The 21,669-nt window shown below is 44.6% G+C and overlaps 1 protein-coding gene across 1 annotated transcript in view; it reads right to left on the bottom strand.

The window, feature by feature from the left end:
* prkx (protein kinase X-linked) overlaps nt 1-16,545 on the bottom strand; it is a 35,902-nt gene extending 19,357 nt beyond the window's left edge. Inside the window, exons 1-3 of the mRNA XM_004564117.5 lie at nt 15,700-16,545; nt 4,282-4,450; nt 3,080-3,343 (exon numbers count right to left, since the gene is read on the bottom strand). Of these exons, the coding sequence (XP_004564174.1) occupies nt 3,080-3,343; nt 4,282-4,450; nt 15,700-15,847 (581 nt within the window). The 5' untranslated portion in view covers nt 15,848-16,545. The remainder of the gene's footprint in view (nt 1-3,079; nt 3,344-4,281; nt 4,451-15,699) is intronic.
* Nucleotides 16,546-21,669: the final 5,124 nt, after the last annotated feature.

Genomic DNA, 21,669 nt, shown 5'->3' with positions numbered 1-21,669 from the left:
ACACACACACACGCACCACACACACACACCACACACCCACACACACCACACACCCGCACGCGCACACGCACGCACCACACACACACCACACACACACGCGCACGCGCGCACGCACACACGCACACACACCACACACACCACACACACCACACACACCACACACACACACGCGCACGCACACACGCGCACGCACACACGCGCCTCTGTCAAAGCCACTTGTCCTTTGTTGAAGAGCACTTGGTCCAGTGCCAGCCTTTCATCATTTGTCACCAATATCACCTAGGTAATGACCTCTTTCAACCAGTTACCATGACAACAGTAATTTGTATGGAAATCACGTCGCCCCGGCGGAGGAGGAGGAGGCTGCTGCTGTCGGTAGAATCATACGTGGGGTGCAGGATGGACATAAGTGTGATATGTGATGATATCGAGGGATGTGTTCTTGCTCTTCACAGTTTCGTGTCGTCACGTTTGAATGTGCTGATGAGTGTATCTGCCAGCAGGGGGCACTGTGGAGACACTGGCAGCTCTGTGCTTTATCACAACCTGAACGTGGAGAGCACAACAAAGCTCGTGGCAATCAGGCAGTTGTCTTCCTATTCCAGGCAATTCTGCTGCCCTCCATTTATATAAGAGGGTCACTTGCACATCAGAAAGGTATCTGCTGTCCATCTGTTCTGCTCTCGCAGTCTGGGGGAAATGTAATCTTACACCATTATCTTTACATGTACAGCTCTGGGCGAAATGCAGAGAGAAACTGAGACTGCAGTGCAGACATAAAGCCATCTCTGCCTTCACTCTGCATCTTCGACATTCTGCTGAGGTGACCGGGAGATCTCGACTACTGTATATCTAATTCAGGCTAAAGGACGCCAGTTTCTCCTCCAGTGAAACATTTCCTCCATCTCACAGGAACATGAAGCTCTCTATGAGCTAACTGGCCAGTCAAACTCAAAACAATACAACCATCCAGTGAGCAGCATGAGTCCAAGCCAAAGTGCTTTTACCTGTTGTGAACGTCCTCAGTCAGTGAAAAGCCATCAAGCTGCCTCTGTCAACTCTCCCCTGTGAACGCTTTCGTGCATCTTTTAAATTTCAGCTAAAGCCGTGACAGTGGACGTGCACCGTGTGCACAATCCAGCAGAACCTCACAGTTAAAACAGTCCTAAATAAAAAGACAAAGGGCGGCTTCTGCCTCACACGAGTGCAGCGGCTGTTTGTGTCCAGGGCTCCTGACCGATGGTCGTTTGTGCTCTTTCTCAGGCAAAGCTGCAGAAAAACAGAATTTATGCAGCAAAAATACAAAATACCAAATTTATCCAATCACATTCAGCCCAAAATCCCACGCTTCAATCAACAACATCCAACATGTTCTATTTTATTGGATCATTTAAAAAATAATGTCACCAAATGACAGCAGATGCTGTCCGAGGTCATTTACTGTGCACGCATCCCATCCATGGATCCCACAGTAGTTACATAAACACGCAAACAACAGTAAACATTCAGATCTGTTCCCACAAAATACTCTGTTATGAGGAGAACAAACTTCACTACTGTAAACGTAATGAAGTGCAACCTGAATCCTCACAAACCAGGACATAACCGGGTATAGACGCAGCGCAGTGAGCCGTGTGGGCAGAGCACCGACAGCATTTGCAATCAAGAGGACATTTGTTCCTCACATCATTATCTTGTATGAATTACAGAGGCGTCGCTTTATAAAGAAGTGGTTACATTTTCTATTTTATGTACAGTAGGAAGGAGCTGAGGCAGAGAGGCAGGCAGATTATAATATAAAGGTTCAGTCTCACAAACTGAACCTGATATTTGCAGGTTTCAACCAAAGGTCAGCTCAGGTCTGACCTCTAGGTTTAGCAGTAGCCTGTGGGGCACAGTGAGACGCAGGGAAGGGACAGCCACCCATGTGTGCATCACATGATGCTAATCTTTGGTAACATATCTTTTAATCAGATTCAGTAAAACACACAGCAAATAAAGTCTGTGCATTAAAACTTGGACACATTAATGTGGAACAGAAAGTTCCTTCTTTCATGGTTTATTAAAAGTACTGTCAGCCTGCGGGCGCACACCTCTATGCTCTCAAAATCTCATGTCGCCTCGTTTTCAAGTTATTGCGTTTGTAAGATTTTCAGAAAACTTGACCTCCGATCTTGAGGTCATAGATCTCGTCAGTTTTAATGCGACCTGTGGTGCTGTTCTCCAGTTGGTGGATTCACACCACCTGACCATACTTCACGAGCCTCTGACGGCTGAGGGGTGACATGAAGTTCTGGTGTGAAAGAAACATGATTGCATTAGAAAAAGCAACAAGCCCAGGCTTATTGGACAATAACGTATTATGAACATAATGTTCAATACATCTTGCAGCTGTATGTACTAAATGTTTTACTATAAACAGGCAAATGTGTTGGAAGGACACGTCTGCCGTGGATCAGACGAAGCCTTCCACTCAGTTTATGAGCACGTCTGGTTAGAATCAGCTGCTTTGTTGCTCCTGGCTTTGTTTCTATAAATACATGATATCATTTGTTATCTGTCATCTGGCTTTACAGATCATTTCAGAGACTATTCCAAATTCCTTTCAGCTCTGACAAGCAATCATCTACTTTCTCCACCAATCACAGAAGCTAATTTTCTGCAGTGGGACACCTTCAAGAGCAATCGGAAGATGGAGTCTGTGTGCTGCACAGAGTTATACACCAAATCATTGCTACCATTGCTGCCCTTTCAGGTTAAACCTCAGTTACTCGTCTCCAACATCCACGATCAGCTTTCATTACTTGATGAGGCATCGTGACTGAGGCTGAGGGGCTCATGATGGACTCGTGCAACTGAAAGCTACAAAAGGCTTGTTGAACGAAATCCACAAGAAGCTATTTTATTGCAAAACACATCTTTATTCCAAAGACAGCTCTGTATCGTCCCCAGCATCAGCTAGTGTCTTATGGGTGTTACTTGTTTCAACAATACGCATTCGTTACCTTAAATCTTTCTTCTGCATTTAGTTCTTACCTCAAAACAAATATCCAGTGAGCACACAAACACTGGTTTTTACCTGTCCGTGAGCTTCTTGGCAAAGCCAAAGTCGGTCAGACGGATGTGTCCTTCGCTGTCCAGCAAGATGTTCTCAGGCTTCAGGTCTCGATACACAATTTCTTTGGAGTGGAGGTACTCAATGGCACAAACGATCTCAGAGGTATAGAAAAGGCCCGTGGCGTTGCTGAAGCGCCCACGGCTCCGTAAGTAGCTGAAGAGCTCGCCGCCCGGCACGTAGTCCATGAGCATATAGAGAAAACGTTCATCGTGGTGAGTCCAGAACCTGCCACGTAACAGACAGCAGGGTCAAACGTGCTGTTAGCTCAGGCTTACATTTAGCTTTTATCATCACTGTCTTGTTCAGTCCTACAAGTTCACTGCAGGGCAAAACTGTTAACGTCTAAATAAGTGGAGAGAATCACATCAGATGAGAAGCTGCATCATTCTGCGGCTCTTTTATGTCCCAGTGGTGTTTGGGCAGGCGTGCAGGAAGTGTTTCAGCTGGAGGGCACTTCAGATGAACGAGGACAAAAAAGCACCGTCACTGATGAAGATGGACGAGGCTGCTGGCCTCTCTGACCCTCACATACGTTTCAGCTCTACTCTTGCTTTCACAATTTGTCATTTCTATCCTTTATGTAACACAGAAAACACAACGCTCCCATGTTACACGCTAAAGAGTAAGCGTGTTTTCTTATGATGCTTTGGATGATTATTCACACCAAAACACATCGAAACTGAGAAATGTTCAAGTCAATTTTATTTTATTTATATAGGTTGAGATCACAACAACAATCACCTCAAAGCAAACCATAACCCTGTTTGTGAAGGACTTTCAATTCAACTCTGGATTTAACAGGAAGCCAGCAAAGAGAATGTGACAGAAACATTGCCTCTCTGCTAGTCCCTCATCATCTACACTGCCTGTAATGAAGCATGTAAGTGTAAACCGACCTGGGCCTAGCACTGAACCCTGTGGAACTCCATAATTGACCTCAGTGTGTGAACTACTCTTTCAAGGATGTTTGATATAAAGGAAGGAGATTAGCCTGTAATTAGCTAAGACTGCTGGGTCTAGAGATGCTTTTTGAGTAAAGGTTTAACTACAGCCAGCTTGAAGGCCTGTGGTACACAGCTGATTATTAGAGATAGGTTGATCATATTTACAACTGGACTACGAGCCCCCATGTGTTTGCAGATGAGACTGCGAAGAGCACTCACAGTCTGATGAGAAAGGAGTGGTTGACCTCGCTCAGCACCTCCTTCTCGTTGTGGACGTGCTGCTCCTGCTTCAGTCGGATCACGTCAGGGATCTTCATCTGCTTCAGGGCAAAGAAGGCCCTGCTCTTTTTGTCCTTGACCAGGAAGACCCGTCCAAAAGTCCCCGTGCCTAAAGTGGGAGAAACAGGGGGAAGTAGGGGGTCACACAGGGGAACTTGACCATGACAAAGGATTGTTTATCAAGCAGGAGTAATCATCAGCCTGGAACCAAGGCCGTCCTGGTGCCAGGCAGGCGCAGCTCAGGCGGGCTGCTCTTCCCAGCGTGTTGTGGCTGTTTTTAGCTGCATGTGAACGGGTTATGTGTATGTCTTAGTTCTTATTTAATGTTTCTAATAGTACGCAGGAGCACACCAGCAAGTCTGTGGTGCAAGAGTCTTTACACCCTTCATTTTTTTAGATGCTGTTTTACATTGTGTCAGGAAAAATGCACAAAATGGATTTATTGAAACCTCTGCATACTTTTAAACATATAAGGAAAATGCAGTATTTGTGCAATTCTACCAAGCTTCACAGTCAATATTTGGTGTGACCCTTTTTTCCTTCACTACAAGCTGAACTCCTTTAATCAATCTGTAAGCACAACTCAGCTTGTTTGAAGGGCGTTCTTTGGCTGCCCTTTGTTAGGAGAAAAACTAACTTCACTATAAGCAACACTTACAGATCCAGAGGGCAGACTTATAATACTTAATGTATGAAGTTTGTGTTTGGCTAGTATATATGGTCCAAATGTTGATGACCCCTCCTTTCTTCTTTCCTTCCCTTTCTGATCACTGACACCGACTCATAATAGGAGGAGACTTCAACCTAGATTTAATCCAGAAATTGACACGCTCAGTACAGCAGGAAAAAAACATTTTAAAGACCTTTATGCAGCTTTACACTCATCACAGATGAATCCCTCCGATGCTGACACTGCAGAACTTCTTAACAATATAACTCTACTGGAACTAAACGGATTCACCATTAGCAGCAGCAGCAGCAGCAATCTGACCAAACGTAGCTATCAAAGTTCAAACTGAAGACAGACCAGAAGGTGAGCCCATACGCTTATGACGTGTTACTTTCCATCACATTTTGTTAGATAGGCTGAGACACTGGGTGGGTATATCAGGGTCTGCTTTGGACTGTTTGTGTGAGCGATTCTTCTCTGTGGCTACCTCTAAGTTCAGGTCTTCCTCCACTTCTCTTGCCTATGGTGTGCCACAAGGTTCTGTGTTGGGACCCTTATTGTTTTTGTTGTATTTACTCCCTCTTCAGCACTTATTGAGCACGTTTAAGGACATTTCTTATCACTGCTATGCAGATGATATTCAGTTATATATCTCCTTTAAGAGAAAACTGAAGTCCTTGTTTATGCTCCCGATAAATTTGTGCCCTTGGTAGTGGAAAATTTAGGCCCTCTTGCTTCATTTGCCAAATCTTCTATTAGGAGTCTTGGTGTTACTTTTGACCCAGCTCTGACGCTGGACGCTCACGTTATATCTCTGGTCCGCTCCTGTTTTTACCATTTAAGAAACTTTGCTGAGTCCTACTGTGTCACGCTCTGAACTGACAATGATCATACATGCATTTATTTCATCTTGTTTGGACTATTGTAATTCTTTGTTCACCTGTCTAAGTAATGCCTTCTTGGACCGTCTGCAGGGTGCTCAGAATGCTGCCGCAAGGCTATTGACCAAGCCTTCCAGGTACTCCCATGCCACACCCCTGCTGATCCAGCTGCACTGGCTCCCCATAAAATTCAGAGTCCACTTTTTGATTATGATTTTGGCATTCAGGGCTCTGCATGGACAAGCACCAACATACATCAGTGATCTTTTACATCCTTACATCCCCAGTAGGTCCCTGAGGTCATGTCCACTACACGAGGTTGAAAACAAAAGGAGACAGAGCTTCTGTAACTGTGGCCCCCAGACTCTGGAACTCCCATCTTCCATCGAGCCTGAGATCTGTGGACTCAGTCATCTCTTTTAAAAAACAGCTAAAAACTCATCTTTTTAAACTTGCTTTTGGCTGCTTTTTGTTTTTATGTTTTAGCTTCTGTGAAGCACTTTGTGATTTCGTCGTGAAAGGTCCTATATAAATAACATTTTACTTACTTTACTTACAAACCTTGCTAAAGACGATCACATTTATAGATAAGTTTTAATCCATATCAGACACTCCATCGACCAGAGTAAATCAGCAGCTCTGCCTCTGAACTGTCAGACACCGCTCCAATATATCCAGGTAACATTACATATCCAGGTATACATTTTTCAGCCGAGCTCTTAAACCTGATCCAGTTGAATCATATTCCATTATTAAAAATGCTAGAGGGTGATCTCACACACTGAAGAACTTTACCTATATCACTCATGGGAAGAGTTGCCACTAAAATGATGAGTCTGCTGAAAATAAACTACTCATTTTCAATGATCCTAATAAAAAGTCTAAACTCTACAAAAACCAAAACATGAGTGTGATCTAGAACTGACAAATCTTTCTCACCATTTCTTATCCAATAGATCTGTTTTAAAATGGATTAAACCAAGCTTCTTAGACAGCCCTATGCTGGACCCAGAGCAAGCCTTCTGTAGAAAAGTGAAAATCTCCAGTCTGCCACCATCAGCTCCAGCATTGAGCATCATAAGTGCTTTAAAACCCTCAACATAAACACTTCTCTCACAGTCTGGTGGGAAGTCTCCACTTAGCCCATGAAACTAACACCGATTTGGAACAATCCCGATATTTATCAGAAAAAGACAATGCTTTGCAGTTTTTCACTGTGGCACGAGAAGGGGAAAAATCCAGAACATGTTCTACAAGATGGAAAATTTGTTTCATTTGAAGAACCTATAACACATAGAATCAGCAAATGCACATTTCTTGAATATGAGAAACTGAAATCATCATACAGGAAAGATTCAACCCCAGAGACCTGAATCTAGAAATACCTACTTGGGTGTCAAACGTTTTAAATATCTGTACCTCAAAAAGTTTGTATTGTTTAAAACTGACAAATCAATTTCGCTCCCAACCATAAACTGAGAGGGCAAAGTTCGTTCCAAATGGACCTCACTCAGTCGAACACGTGCACTTATTGCAAAAACAACTCTGCTGAGAATTATATGCATGCTATATGGTCGTGAGCACGTGTGGGTAAGACCTATGACCACATGTCTCGTTACAGCATACCAACCTCACCCAAACTGTGCAACTTCAGTGATAGAGGTGAACTAGATATGGAAGCAAATACATCATTTATACTCCTTCTTTCCTTACGAATCACAAAGAAAAGTATCCTCATGAACTGGAAACCAAAAAAAACACCTTATGCACCAATCAAAATAGAAACGGGTGGAATGTCTGCCTCTTCACCAAACCACGGACGGATGAATTTGTCTCCCTCCGGCCCCCACTGATCAATTCCACTACTTAATGGGGGTGGTTGGGTGTAGTCTCATTTCCCTGTTTGACTTGCAGGTGGGTGATGATGGTCTCTGGGACTACGGGTGCCTGGTGGCCTCCTGGGGGCTGGAGAGCTGCGGTTGCAGTTTTGGAGTGTCTATGCATCTGCCTCAGTTGGTGACGGTTGAGAAGTGGGGTGGGTGCTGCCTAACGGTCTTGGGATGTGGGCACTGGGGTGCTTGTGGTGTGGGGGACTTGCCCCCAGCTGGGCAGGGGCGAGTGCTGGGCCTGGGATCCCACGCCCGGGGTCGCCTGGTCTCTGGCTGTGTCCCTCCTTCTGTGGGGGCTGTCTGCACCTCCCTGGCCAACTCGCCGTGCAGTTTGGGCCGACCCACATTAGAATGTCCACTCTGCGCCTCGTGGGTGCCGTTAGGCCAATTGGGTGGGTTGGGGCGTCCAGGTGAGGGAACAACCGTTGTTGGGTGCAGCTTGTTTCAGACCCAGACCAGTTTGTCTCGTCCCTTTAGTGTGTGTGTGTGTGTGTGTGTGTGTGTGTGTGTGTGTGTGTGTGTGTGTGTGTGTGTGTGTGTCTGTTGTAACTGATTGGTATTGTGACACAGTGTGCAGATGAGCCCCAGTCTACTCTGTGTGGTGGGGGTAGTGGGTGCCCCAGACTCGGTGGTGTCCCGGGGAATTTTCAGGTCCCTGGAAACCTGTACCAAGTACCAAGGTGGCTGGTCTCTAGCGACTGGCCGTTGCCTCTGGTCCTCTGGGACTCTCACCCTTTGGCTGTGGACACCCCATCTGGGGCCTCCGTCCCTCTCCTGCTAGGATGGGCCTGCAGATGTCGCAGAGATGTGCTGCCTCAGGTCTTCGGTACTGTGGGGGCTACGAATGGCACGGTTGTCCTGGTTCATTATTTGCCTCTGGCTCCTGGGGGACATTACTGGGGCTTCCCATCCTCATTATGAAGCACATTTGTGACAAAGACGCAGTTATTATAACACTCGCTCACTTACTCCCAGTACAACTGTTGATTCAAGTATCTGCGTATTTTCCCATTTATGTGCTCTGGGAGTTGTACGTTTGTTTTTTCCTACAGGGGCAGCTGTTGGCGATACGGTGTGCATTTCCATTTGTATCCTTTTATTATTACTCTTTTCCCTGCCTGTCCTGCCTTACACGTCTCCATACGACACCACATTTAATGTAACAACTGAAATAACACAAATAGAAATGAATACATGAACAGATAAAAGATACAAGAGGAGCATGCAGAGATTCAAAATGTGCTTCACATCACAGTGCATTTAGATCCCAATTCTGATTGCAAAGCTACTGAAGCCAAAGAGAACTGAAGTGAGCTCCCATCAGCACAGTAAGGTTGCTGATGCTTAACTGAACCTTTTAAGTGCCACCCACAGAGAACTAAAGGGCTTTAAATACGTCTGATTACAAGCAGACTGTCAGCTACAGAGGAAGAGGAGCAAACGTTGCTGCGCTGACCCCAAACACCTACTGGTTCTGAATCATGACTATACAAGCAGCAGCTATTTGCTATTAGCTAAAGTAACACGAGAAAGTAGGTCATGAAACATGAAGCAGCAATCACAAAGTGTTTGACGAGTACTGTTCAGGGAGTGTACACACACGCACGCACGCACGCACACACACACACACACACACACTTCAGTTTCGTCTCTGTTCCTGTAAACTAGTTGTGCAAGTGTTTTCATGCCTTTTGCACTTACATGTGTGACTAGTATCCTTAATCTGATTGGACAACACCATTGTTGCTCGTGGGTCTTTCACGGCTCCTTATACTTGTTGCTATGAGAAACAACATTAAGAAAAACAGAATAATGTGATTCATTCAGACAGGGAAGAAAGGGCACGAGCAATCAGACAGAGTGCCGTCAGGTCACAGTGGAACTGTGAGAGTGGGCAGTAATGGCTGAGATCCCACAGGAGCAGGCAGCGTGTCCTCCTGTGGCCACATGAGGACAGTTTGTGCAGTCAGGTATTGGCCTGAGCCCAGAACTGTTCTCCTCCTAAAGACAAAGCACCAATTGGCATTTTATTCCTGCGGCGCTGATGGGCAGAGAGAGACGGCTGTGTGATATAACAGCTACTCTGAGTCACACGTGGAGCTGCTGCAGCTGCCTAATGAAATGCTGGCTGTCTCGTTCCTCAGCTTTACCTCCAATCAACCTTTGTCTCAGTCCTGTTGCTGTTGCCACAGCAACAAAGAAACAGCGGTGCACCGTCACAGTCAGGTGAACAAGTCGTATCTAGAAAAATGTCTTTTAAAATGAAAATGCTTCTGTAGGACTGTCAGTGTGTAAGAATGGTCCAAACGACCACACGCAGCCCACTCAGCTGCAACGCCCTATTACCAAAGATTATGACCGTCTGCATCAGCCCTGCTGCATGAGCTGGTTCAGGGAGACGGCGCACACCTCAGTCTTTGTAATGAGTCATTTGCAGAGGTCTAGTCAGAGAAGGGCAGTTTCTGTACTGGTCTGTAGTTGGGTTAGAGAGGATGGCTCTGCTTCTTATAATAGGACATGAATAGTGGGTGAATGAAACGCACAGCTGTGTACTCTTCAGTTGCCCTCCATGCAGACTGTGCCAAAACATTATGGTGGGAGGATTTAACAAAAGCCAGTCTGGAGAGCTTTAATGCTAGCAAGCCGTCAGTGCACTTAACTACATAATTAGCATGTTGTTAGACAAGCCTTTCCCCTCATCCAAGAACAGAACTGTTCTCACAGGCACTCGGTTATGTTACTAAGCACAGAGATGCTTTTCAGTGTTGTGATCAGACACCAAGCAGTGACACTGAAAGTGAAGGCCAGGTGACATCAGACAATAATGTACTTTGAATTGAAACTGATCCATAACTCTTCATCTACCTGTTTGCTTCTGAAGCAGACAAAACAACTGTACTGTATGCAACAGCACACATTCCCACTGCACCGCCAGTTACAATAAATAAATAAAAGCAGGATCAACAAATCCCCAAACTGTGAGTGACGGTCACAAAGGCCACCGCAGCATGTGACAGCAGCAGACTCACCTAATGGCACCAGAGAGCTGTCTTATGTTTTCAATGACAATTAAAGTGCACATATAAAGAGCTTTAGCTGGTCTGTTTTAGCCACCAAATCCCTCTCATCAGACAAAATGAGTTGGCAAATAGGATTTTTATGCCGTTGCTTCCAGAAACAGCGGATGAATGCGATCCCCTGCTGCACACCTGCCCAGCACTCATTAGGCTTTGGCTTGTGTGCAGCCTAATGCATATTACCAAAATGCTGCATGTTAGACTATTCATCATTTTGAAGGCTCCTTACATTGTTTCTTCATTCAAAAAGACAGCAGAGGTGACAGATGGGTGCAGTTTCCACCCTTTAGTAAACAGTGACTAACTCAAATCGTTCTGCCAGGGGAACTTTTTTCATTTGATCTTGATCCAACTATACAACAAGGAGAACTTTAAGACCCATAACAGACTGGGTGACTCACATATGTGGAGGACACTCACACACACAGGCAGCAGATGAGAAGTTCAACTTGAACCACACAGAGATACAAACACATGTTCAGTTCATACAGAGAGGAAATGCAACCAGAAGAAGGAGGAGGAGGAAAAATTCTATAAAATAAATCAGAGAGGATTTTAAAACAGGGCCCAGCGAGCCATCAGGGATCACAGCTGTAAAGATATTTATTATATAAGCTGTCATTTCCAGGTGCTTTTAATCTGACCATGACAGCTAATATTAGGCTTGTAGTTATTCATAAGACGTTTGGAGTGCTGTAGTAAATTAAGGGAACTGATCCAATGTCTGGAGTGCATAGCAGTCAATGACTCAGAAAGCTGGACATTGTGAGAATGAGCCAGGTGTGCAGGAGTGACAGACGGATCAGGGCTGGGTTGAAGTGACATCGGGGGGACTCTGAGCCCCTTCTTCCTTGGACTGGCGATGGACAGATTCACAGACGAGGCAGATGAGAGTTTGCTTGGACTATGATGTTCTCAGACAACATTATTATATGCAGCGAAAGAGATGAGAGCCTGACAGGTGGAGGTATGCACTGGAGAGAAGAAGGATGAATGTCAGTAGAAGCAAAACAGAAAACATGCATGTGCATGAGAGGCAAACAGGTACAACAATAAAGACACAACAAGCTGTGAAATGCCGCAAACATCCACAGCAGTGCACAGTGCAGAAGAGAGGTGGATCAGTGTGGAGAGGGTGGAGACGAGCGTCAGGGTGACAGCAGCAACAGGAAGGTATGGGTTTGATGCACGCTCAGTCCAGGAGCGCTGATCCTGTTCATCTGGACTTTTGTGACATCAGTATAAGACATCATGAAACTCGCTGAGCTTGAGTAAACTGGTCTTTAAGTGCAAACTCTATGACATGCTCCTTTCATCCCTACAGACAGTTACACATCCAGTTTACACAATTGTAAATTGGATATCTAACGGACTCGAGCTTTTCTGAATTCAAGTAACGTGTGGCACGTGCATTTGTTTGTCACACTGATTAAAAAATGCAGTGCTTAAGAGAGATCAGGGGGTTGGGAAGCGTATCTGTAACCGGAAGGTCGCCGGTTCGATCCCCAGCCTCTCTGTCCTGGTCGTTGTGTCCTTGGGCAAGACACTTCACCTACCGCCTACTGGTGTTGGCCAGAGGGGCCGATGGTGCGATATGGCAGCCTGGCTTCTGTCAGTCTGCCCCAGGGCAGCTGTGGCTACAACCGTAGCTGCCTCCACCAGTGTGTGAGAGTGAGAGTGAATGAATAGTGGCATTGTAAAGCGCTTTGGGTGCCTTGAAAAGCGCTATATAAATCCAATCCATTATTATTATTAAATCCAGCCCACGGCTGGCTGGGCTGTAAGTCCTCTGGGTAAGAGTCCGAAGGTTTCTGCCCGAGTTCTTGTGGCATCACGTACAGCAGGTGCCAACAGTGAGGTGTCCTCACGGCAGCCTGCTGCCTGAACATGTCCAACCTCTGCCTGGGCATGTTCATGGCAGCTTTCTGATCTCTACAGCCCAGATGACACATGGGTCAGGTGACATTATTGGCCTATCAGATATCAGCATCAGAATCCTTCCAGAGGAAATTATGTTTAAAAAGAAGAAGAAGAAGAAGAAGAAGAATACTTTTCACTTCCATAACAATTCATAAATGGTGTCATCCCATAGTTTTATTCAATTGGATGCCATTTGTAGTCACTGAAATGCAAATCTGTTCAGTTCAAACTGCACCAAATCGAGTTGTTACTGAAAGATGTGACACCTTTATATTTATTGTTTACTGATAACCACGAGCCTTCATTCATTTATACTAGCTGACCTGAGCAAAGGGTAACCTCCACACAGTTATGATGAAGCACACTGACGCCCAATACTGACTGAAGTATTATTGGATGAGATACTTATTTGCAGTGTTTGCATATTAAAAGGATAAAACTATTATTTGTGTTTAAAAAGTGCTGTTACGTTCCCCTGAGGGGTCTAGGCGGTGAGGGGGAAGTAACAAAAGGTGTCCAGGTCAGAAAAAGGAGTCAAGGAGGCAAAAGGGTTAAATTAAAGAGTTTTATTAAAGTAGCTCAACTAAGAGAGACGGACAAGCCGCTATCACCATTTAAGAAAAACAAACAAAACTCAGGCGTTGGTCAATAAAGCAAAGTCAAAAGGAAAGCGCAGCTCACTAGCTGGAAACCACAAACACAGCTCACTAGCTGCAAACACCACAAAACACACACAGCTCACTAGCTGCAAACACCACACAAAATGGCACTCTGGCCCAGAGCTCACCTTTCCCTGGGCTTAAATACTTTTAATTACTGATGTGAGTCAGCTGTGTTACAGGGAAAGGTAGCACCTCAGGCAGAAGAAGTGGTGGGACACGCCCACACAGGCACCTTCAGGAGGAGGCCCTGCTAGGGCCGTAACAAGTGCGACATTTCTCTTTAAGTCCTGGACTGACGCGGAGGTGCAACCCTGGCAGGGATGGATGCCAGCAGTTACACAGAAACACCAGCAGCCTTCCTCACCAACTCAATTCAGTCAGCAAAGACAATATGGTGCCGAGCGATCATGGGGGGTGGAGCCTAGCACACTCCAGACAACCATTCACACCCATGGGCAGTTTAAAATCATCAATTAACCCAACCCCACCAAATGCATGTGTTTGGAGGACGCTGGATTACTCAGAGAGACGCCACGCAAACATGGGTAGAACACGCATGCAGAACAGGCCAGGTGGTGGATTCCAACTCAGGACCTCAGGACCCACCATGCACCCCCCCACTGGTGCGGGTCCTGATGCTGCTCAATGGATAATGTGTTAATAACAAATGGATGCCACATTTGATACAAATGTGGAAAAAAACTACAGTAAGCTAAATTCAAAGAGACTCCAAAAACCAAAGTGATAAACTGATGCAGCAGGATACTCCTTATGTGCCTGTATGGACGTCTGACAACATGGGGGACGCTCCTAATGAGACAAGGGACAGGGTCTCCTCGCAGATCTGGACCAGGGTATCGTTGAGGTGAATCTGGGCAGGTTAGGTGGACCAAAACATGCTGCTCTACTGGATTTAGGTCAGGCATAGTGTGCATGTACACCACACGGTGTGTGGGGGCACAGCTGAAAAACAGTGTTGTTATTGACACTGGTGCTTATATTGTTCTAATTTTTTTTAAAATGCCTCTTACTTTTTTGTACCATATCAAGTCTGAGCGCACCTAATAATCTGACCTATGGAACCCATATTATATGGATAAAGTCATCAGGAAGGCCAGCTCTGTTCTGGGATGCACCCTGGACCCAGTGCAGGTGGTGGGAGACAGAAGGACTCTGGCCAAAATAACATCTCTGATGGACAGAGTCTCCCAGCCCATGCATGTAGATGTTGCTGCAGAGCTGCTTCAGTGACAGACTGCTGCATCCTCGATGCATGAAGGAGCGTTTCTGCAGGTCCTTCCTCCCTGCAGCTGTCAGACTGCACAATCAGAACTGCTCCCAACAAACAGAGGTTTACATCAGCGCTGTAACTGCACCTTTCAGTATCCGGCTCTGTTTGCACACTACAGCCTGGGCTTGCCACTTATCTGTACTCTAATTTTAATAACTGTACAGTACTCTGCTTTGGTAACTATTGTCCATGATGTAAATATGTAAAAATGGTGTTTGTTCTGTTTGAATATGTGGTTTTTGCTGCTGATACAACCAATATGAGTATTTAAATGAAAAAAAAAAAAAGGTAAGCTTAAAAGTTTGGTGGCGCGTACCCTGGGAGGGGTGACGGGCAGCAGCAGCAGCAGTAGTGAGCTTACACTACTGGGAAAAGTACAGATAAAGAAACGGTAGAAGATTCATTCAGACCAGAACCTTCAATTCCAACAGTTTCTATGGGAATGAATCAAAGTCAGGATTCGGTCTATCAGACCTGAGCACAGCACAGTCGATGACTCCAAACAGCCACACACTGGACACTGAATGAAAACGCAGAAGAGTGAACGTGTGAGTAAGAGTGACACACTGCACGCTCACAGTTCAGACCAACTGAGGGATCATTTTAATGAGGAAACAGAACAGATCCGATTGTTTCACAGCAGAGAACCTTTCAGTTGGCAACGACTGCCAATAACAGGAAATCACTGAACACTCCAGCAAAGCTTCTGCTTCCTTAGAACAACATGTTACGATCATAGAAACCAATCAGCACAGACTGTAAAACTCTCACCCTGCACACCATCAGCACCTGGTCCAGGTGTGACCAGCTCCAGCTTTATGTTTTTAAGGAAAAGATCTCAAATATGAAAACTCATCAATTTTAAAAAAGGTTTTCTGGCGTCAAACACCTCTGGGGAACACCCCGCCTAAGCCTAAGATAAGACACCCGAACAGTTACGGACAAATCAAATGTTGTGGTCAACTCACCGACTGTGGCGACAGTCTCCAGGTCATCAAGGCAATATGTGCGGTTATGTGGTGAGGCGTCCTCAGCTGAGCTGCTCGCGTTGCTTTTACTGTCTTTAAGGGCGTTTGTCTCACTGTTGACTCCGACCTTTGCTTTGGATGACGCCATCGCTGACTTTCGGAACTATTCTGGGACTATGTGGATCTATAAACATCCAGCCAGGGGCAAACTGAGCGAACACCACGCATTTCTGGAGACGGACTTCTTCGTCAACCTTGCACAGCACGTCGGATACCAGTGACTGGGGCTTGCCGCCCTGGATGATTGCAAAAAACCTCCTAAAGTTCACCTTAATAAGCTGAGTTAACTAACAGTCAATGGGGAAAATAACCGCAGATTGAAATGACACAAAGAAGCCGGTCACAGGTGCACTAGTCTGTAGCGTTAGCGGCTAACACAGTGTCCATGGAGAATGCAGCGCTGCACATCTGTTCAAGCATAATGAAAGTGGGCTTCATACGCCGCACAACGCAGTCCTGCATAAACCACGGGCCTCTCCCGACATATCGTCAGTAATTCTCCCCATTATTATCGCAACTACAACAACAGACCTCACCCTGAATTTCTTCTTTCTGTCCACATCGACCAGGAAGAGATTCCGGTCGCTTTTCAAGTAATTTCCGGTTAGGACTTTCAGAAGAAAAGAAAACGAACCGGTTTACTGGATAAAACGAGAACGTGAGCGAGATCCGAGTTTTCCTTCATCATTGTCGTTTTACATCTGCACGTTAAAGAAGCGGTATATGTGCAAAGTCTGAAAAAATGCAAATATTTTCTATGTTATATTAGTCAACGTCTTGAACGTGCTGTCTTACTGGAAGTGACCTGGCACGGAAACTGGATGTTGACGAACAATCGGTTAACGAATAAAACGAATTAGTTCCGAGACGTTAACCAATCATGTGTGAGTCATGAGTCAGGGCGTGGTGATGAAGACAGGTACCGGACCCCGAGCTTTAACAAGCAGACAAAGCTATTACAGTTTTTGCCCGTTGCCTGAACACATTTTGCAAAACTTTGCTCATTGTGCCAAAACCCTAAACACAAGTACACATGACACAACACTGGGAAATATACCATTCACATCTGCACCAAATTGAAACTCTACTCTCAAAACCTAAACTCTGCTATCAAAACCTAACATTCCTTTGTCAAAATGTAACTCTGTTGACAAAATGACACATACTTGCATCATATGTAAACACTTACAGAGCAGGGGGGACACACTAGTCTACTTTATATAAAGCACTGCAGTCTTTGATTTCCATTGTTCATTCAGAAGGCATATTGGTACATATTCAGCTCGAAGTCCTTTGACCCTGTCACTGTTCCTCTCAAATGGGACTCTGTAGAGCTGCTTCATGGTGATGCTGTGTTTTCCCAAGATGCATCTGATGGTGGTGATGCTCACATGGTCTATGTTGTTGAACACTTGCCTGTCTGCAAGTATTTGCTTTCGTAGCTGGTGGAGACGGATGGCATTGTCTGCCCTCACTAGGTCCACAACGGCGAGTTCCTGCCGTTGTGTGAACAGGCGTTGGCGTCCTCCCCCAGAAGGTCTTCGAGTCATTCTAGAGAAATACAACCACATATTGTCATCGGTTTGCTTATTTTTCTTACAGTACTTCACTGTATATACTGTATCATCCACTGTACAACACTGTACTTCAATATAAGTAATCATGCTATGTTTCACAGAAACTACCACTTTGGCTGCAAAAGGAGCATTAGCACCCTGCAATACCCTGCACACTTGATATGGTAACTGTAGAACAGTACTATGAAAACCATCTGAGTAGAGTAGAAGGCAGTGAGGTGAAGACAGACCTGTTTTCTAGTCGGAATTTTCTTATTACAGATGCCACTGTGAAGCGGCTTAGATGTGGGTGGACTCTCTGCCCAGCTTCCCTCATAGTCAGGCCGTGGTTGATGACATGGTCCACCAAAGTTGCTCTTATATCATCAGAAATATGGGTCCGTGCATGGCCTCTTTGACGACCTCCTCCTCTTCCTCTTGCTCTCCCTCCATCCATGCTTGCAAAGTTCTTGAATTGGCTAAACTGAGGGCTTTTTGTGGTTGGCTAATTGGTGTTCAGTTTTGCAAGTAAGTGCCTTCAGGTGTATATTTGAGTGGTTGCAATTACCCGATGTGTTTTGTATTTTGGATACATGTGTTTTCCAAATGGCACCCTGAAATTTCATTTTTGAACGAAGTGTCTTATGTATGAAATAGAGTGTAGTATGCAGGACCATGTGTGTTGCATAAAGGAGTAAGTGTGTTGCATAATTGCAACCAGAGTGCAAAGCAGCACTTTTGTTTAAGGTATGGGTACATGTGTTTGAGGTATGGTAACAAAAGCTTCAAGTTGTGTTACTTTAGTCTAAGCATGGGTTTATAGTGTTCAAGCAACGGGCAAAAACTGTAACAGTAAAAGAATATCATACATGTATGAAATTAACAAAGGACATCTTATTACTCTTCAGGTCCTGCATGCAATCAGCCTAAGAGATGCACTATACATTAACCTGTATAATTATTTGCTGTGAAACAGTGAGCCATCATAATTTCAAACCTACCAACTGCTGGAGCCTGCAGAAACATGTCTCAAGCAGCACCTGCCGTGCCGGCTTCTTAGTTATTACTAGAAATGAGGTAATGTTTTGGTAGCATTTGCATATGTGTGTGATCATTCTGTAAACACAATGGCATGAAAGGTTTTAGCTGAATTCTAATAAACGTTGTAGGCATGTAGAATAGAGTAATATAGATAGAGTACATTCATCCTTTACATTTTGCTCAAGTACACAAAGATCTTCAAGGTCAGCTTAATGACTTTTTGGTTAAAAATTGACAAAATGCGGTATAACTTAGAAACTCTGATTCTAACAAGGGTGATATTATTAGAAATAACCTGTCACATTTGAATTGGGACTTCTCCCTCAAGGTCAGGAAATTGATCTGAAGATCAAAATGATAGTAAATAGAACTACTTAACTCATTCACTGCCAGCCATTGGCAGTGAATGAGTTAAACCCATTGACTCATTCACTGCCATTGACGGCTATAGACGTCAATGGCAGTGAATGAGTTAATATGTATCTTACTGCCAGTAAATGGTAAAATGGTAAATGGCCTGCATTTGTATAGTGCTTTACTCAGTCCCTAAGGACCGCAAAGCGCTTTACACTACATTCAGTCATTCACCCATTCACACACCTTTTCACACACTGGTGATGGCAGCTACATTGTAGCCACAGCCACACTGGCCCTCTGACCACCACCAGTAAGGGGCCTCCGGCCTTCTCTTTCTGGGATGGCTGCACAGTATTTGCTGAGATGTGTGGCCTTAGGTCTTCGGTACTCTTGGAGGCTGTGGATGGCCAAGATCTCCTGGATCCATCTCTGCCTGCCTCTGGTTTCTGGGGGGCGTTACTGCAGCTCCCCACCCTCATAATGAAGTTCATTACTCACTATGCCTCTTTCTCTCTCTCTCTCTCTCTCTCTCTTTCTCTCACACACACACACACATACACACTCTCACACACACACACACACACACACTCTCACACACACACACACACACACACACACACACACACACACACACACACACACACACATACACTTACACACACTCTCACACACTGTCTCACACACACACACACACACACACACACACACACACACACACACACTTACACTTACACACACTGTCTCACACACACACACATACACATACACACACACACACACACACACACACACACACACTGTCTCACACACACACACACACACACACTTACACACACTCTCACACACTGTCTCTCACACACACACACACACACACACACACACACACACACACACACACACACACACTGTCTCACACACACACACACACACACACACTTACACACACACACACACACACACACACACTTACACACACTCTCACACACTGTCTCTCTCACACACACACACACACACACACACACACACACTGTCTCACACACACACACACACACACTTACACACACTCTCACACACTGTCTCTCACACACACACACACACACACACACACACACACACACACACACACACACACACACACTTACACACACTCTCACACACTGTCTCACACACACACACACACACACACACACTTACACTTACACACACTCTCACACACTGTCTCACACACACACACACACACACACACACACACACACACACACACACACACACACTTACACACACTCTCACACACTGTCTCTCTCACACACACACACACACACACACACACACACACACACACACACACACACACACACACACACACTTTGCTCCATCCTTTTATCATGTTCTCTACTCCCCCCCTTTATTTTCTCCTGCCTGTCAGCCTCCACATTACGACACATATAACGTAATATAAAAAATATATTTTTAAAAATGATCATTTTGAGAAATGTCGAAATTTCAAGATTACAGTTTTTTACAGCCGCTAGGACACATGTCACAATACTTAGGTCACTTTTGCAAAACTCTTCACACAATCCTCCTAACTGACCGTCAGCTTGGCAAAGCAGTTCATTTCACATTCAAAATGCACTACAACTACCAAAACACTTCATTCAGGTCTCAAATAAACTCATTCTTCCAGAACACTAGCAAAGGTTGACAGCCGACAAACACACTTTGTCACCCACAAAACAATGACCTAAAAAACACTAACAACATGTTACACAGTGTTTCCTGTGTAAAACAAGGACACATCTCTGTTTATAATTTCAATATATGTTACTGGAATGAATCAGACATCATGCAGAATTCGTTAATATTTGTTTATGTATTTTTATTTTTTTGCACTAAGTAATCCCAAAATACAAGAATTTGTATACACACCATCCACTGATACACATACAATAGTAATGCTAATCTACTCGGTCTTCTCCATTTGGCCACAGGTTCTCATCCACATCACATCTTATGTCATCTAGGGCAACACACCTAGGAAAGAATCTTCTGGCTGCCAGAATTGAAGGAGTTGAAAAATTGAAGGAGTAACATCTGTGCAGATGTTCATCTACAATGAGAATCAGCTGTGGCTGGTTAAACTGCATTTTTAGATTTAAAATATGTTTCAATAAAATATTGCTGTTGGATTTTGCTGTCTTTTCAAGTTTTGCATTGTGTTATTGTTTTGGCCATAAGTTTAACAGTTTTGAAAACAGTATGTAAGCACATGCAAAATGTCCTGTACGTACAAAGATTTTTGGCAGTTGTTGTGTCTGAGTGAGAAGATAATTCATGAAATTTGAGAGATGTAGTCATTGAATGCATTTTGTGCCAAAACAATGATAACTGGTCCTCAGTTTAGCCCACATAGACTTCTGTTGTGCTCACTGTGTGAGGAGTTTTGCAAAAGTGACCTAAGTATTGAGAAATGTGTCCTAGCGTCTGTAAAAAACTGTAAGTACTACTTACAATAATTAAAAAAACAACGAAAAAAGTGAAATACTATTTCCATAAGAAAGTCAAAGTGTGGAGATTACAGTTGTTGTTGCAGGACAAACTGCCACGGCTGCTGCGTCTTGTGTAGATGAGTTAGTAAAACAAACTGATCGGCCATCTTATCGTGTTTTGTGATACATACATCCTGTTTATTGCACGAGAGTGTAACCATCCATGTCCTTGTCCATTACCAGGCATTTCATTTTGTACAAATTCAACCAACTCACCAAAGTCTATATGTTTTTTTCCTTGTGCCCAAGCTTCTGAACAAAGCTTCAGTTGGTCTTATCTTTCTTATTATCCCACTGTGTTCATGTGCTAAAAGATCCACTCCATCCATTCTCCTCCTCTTATCCAATTCAGGGTCTCAGGGGGCTGGAGCCTGTCCCAGCTGTCTTAGGGCAAGAGGCAGGGTATA

The sequence above is a fragment of the Maylandia zebra genome, linkage group LG23, assembly GCF_041146795.1.
Source record: "Maylandia zebra isolate NMK-2024a linkage group LG23, Mzebra_GT3a, whole genome shotgun sequence".
Taxonomy (NCBI): Eukaryota; Metazoa; Chordata; class Actinopteri; order Cichliformes; family Cichlidae; genus Maylandia; species Maylandia zebra.
Note: the sequence above shows the minus strand (reverse complement) of the source record. Positions and strands in the feature narration are given on the sequence as shown.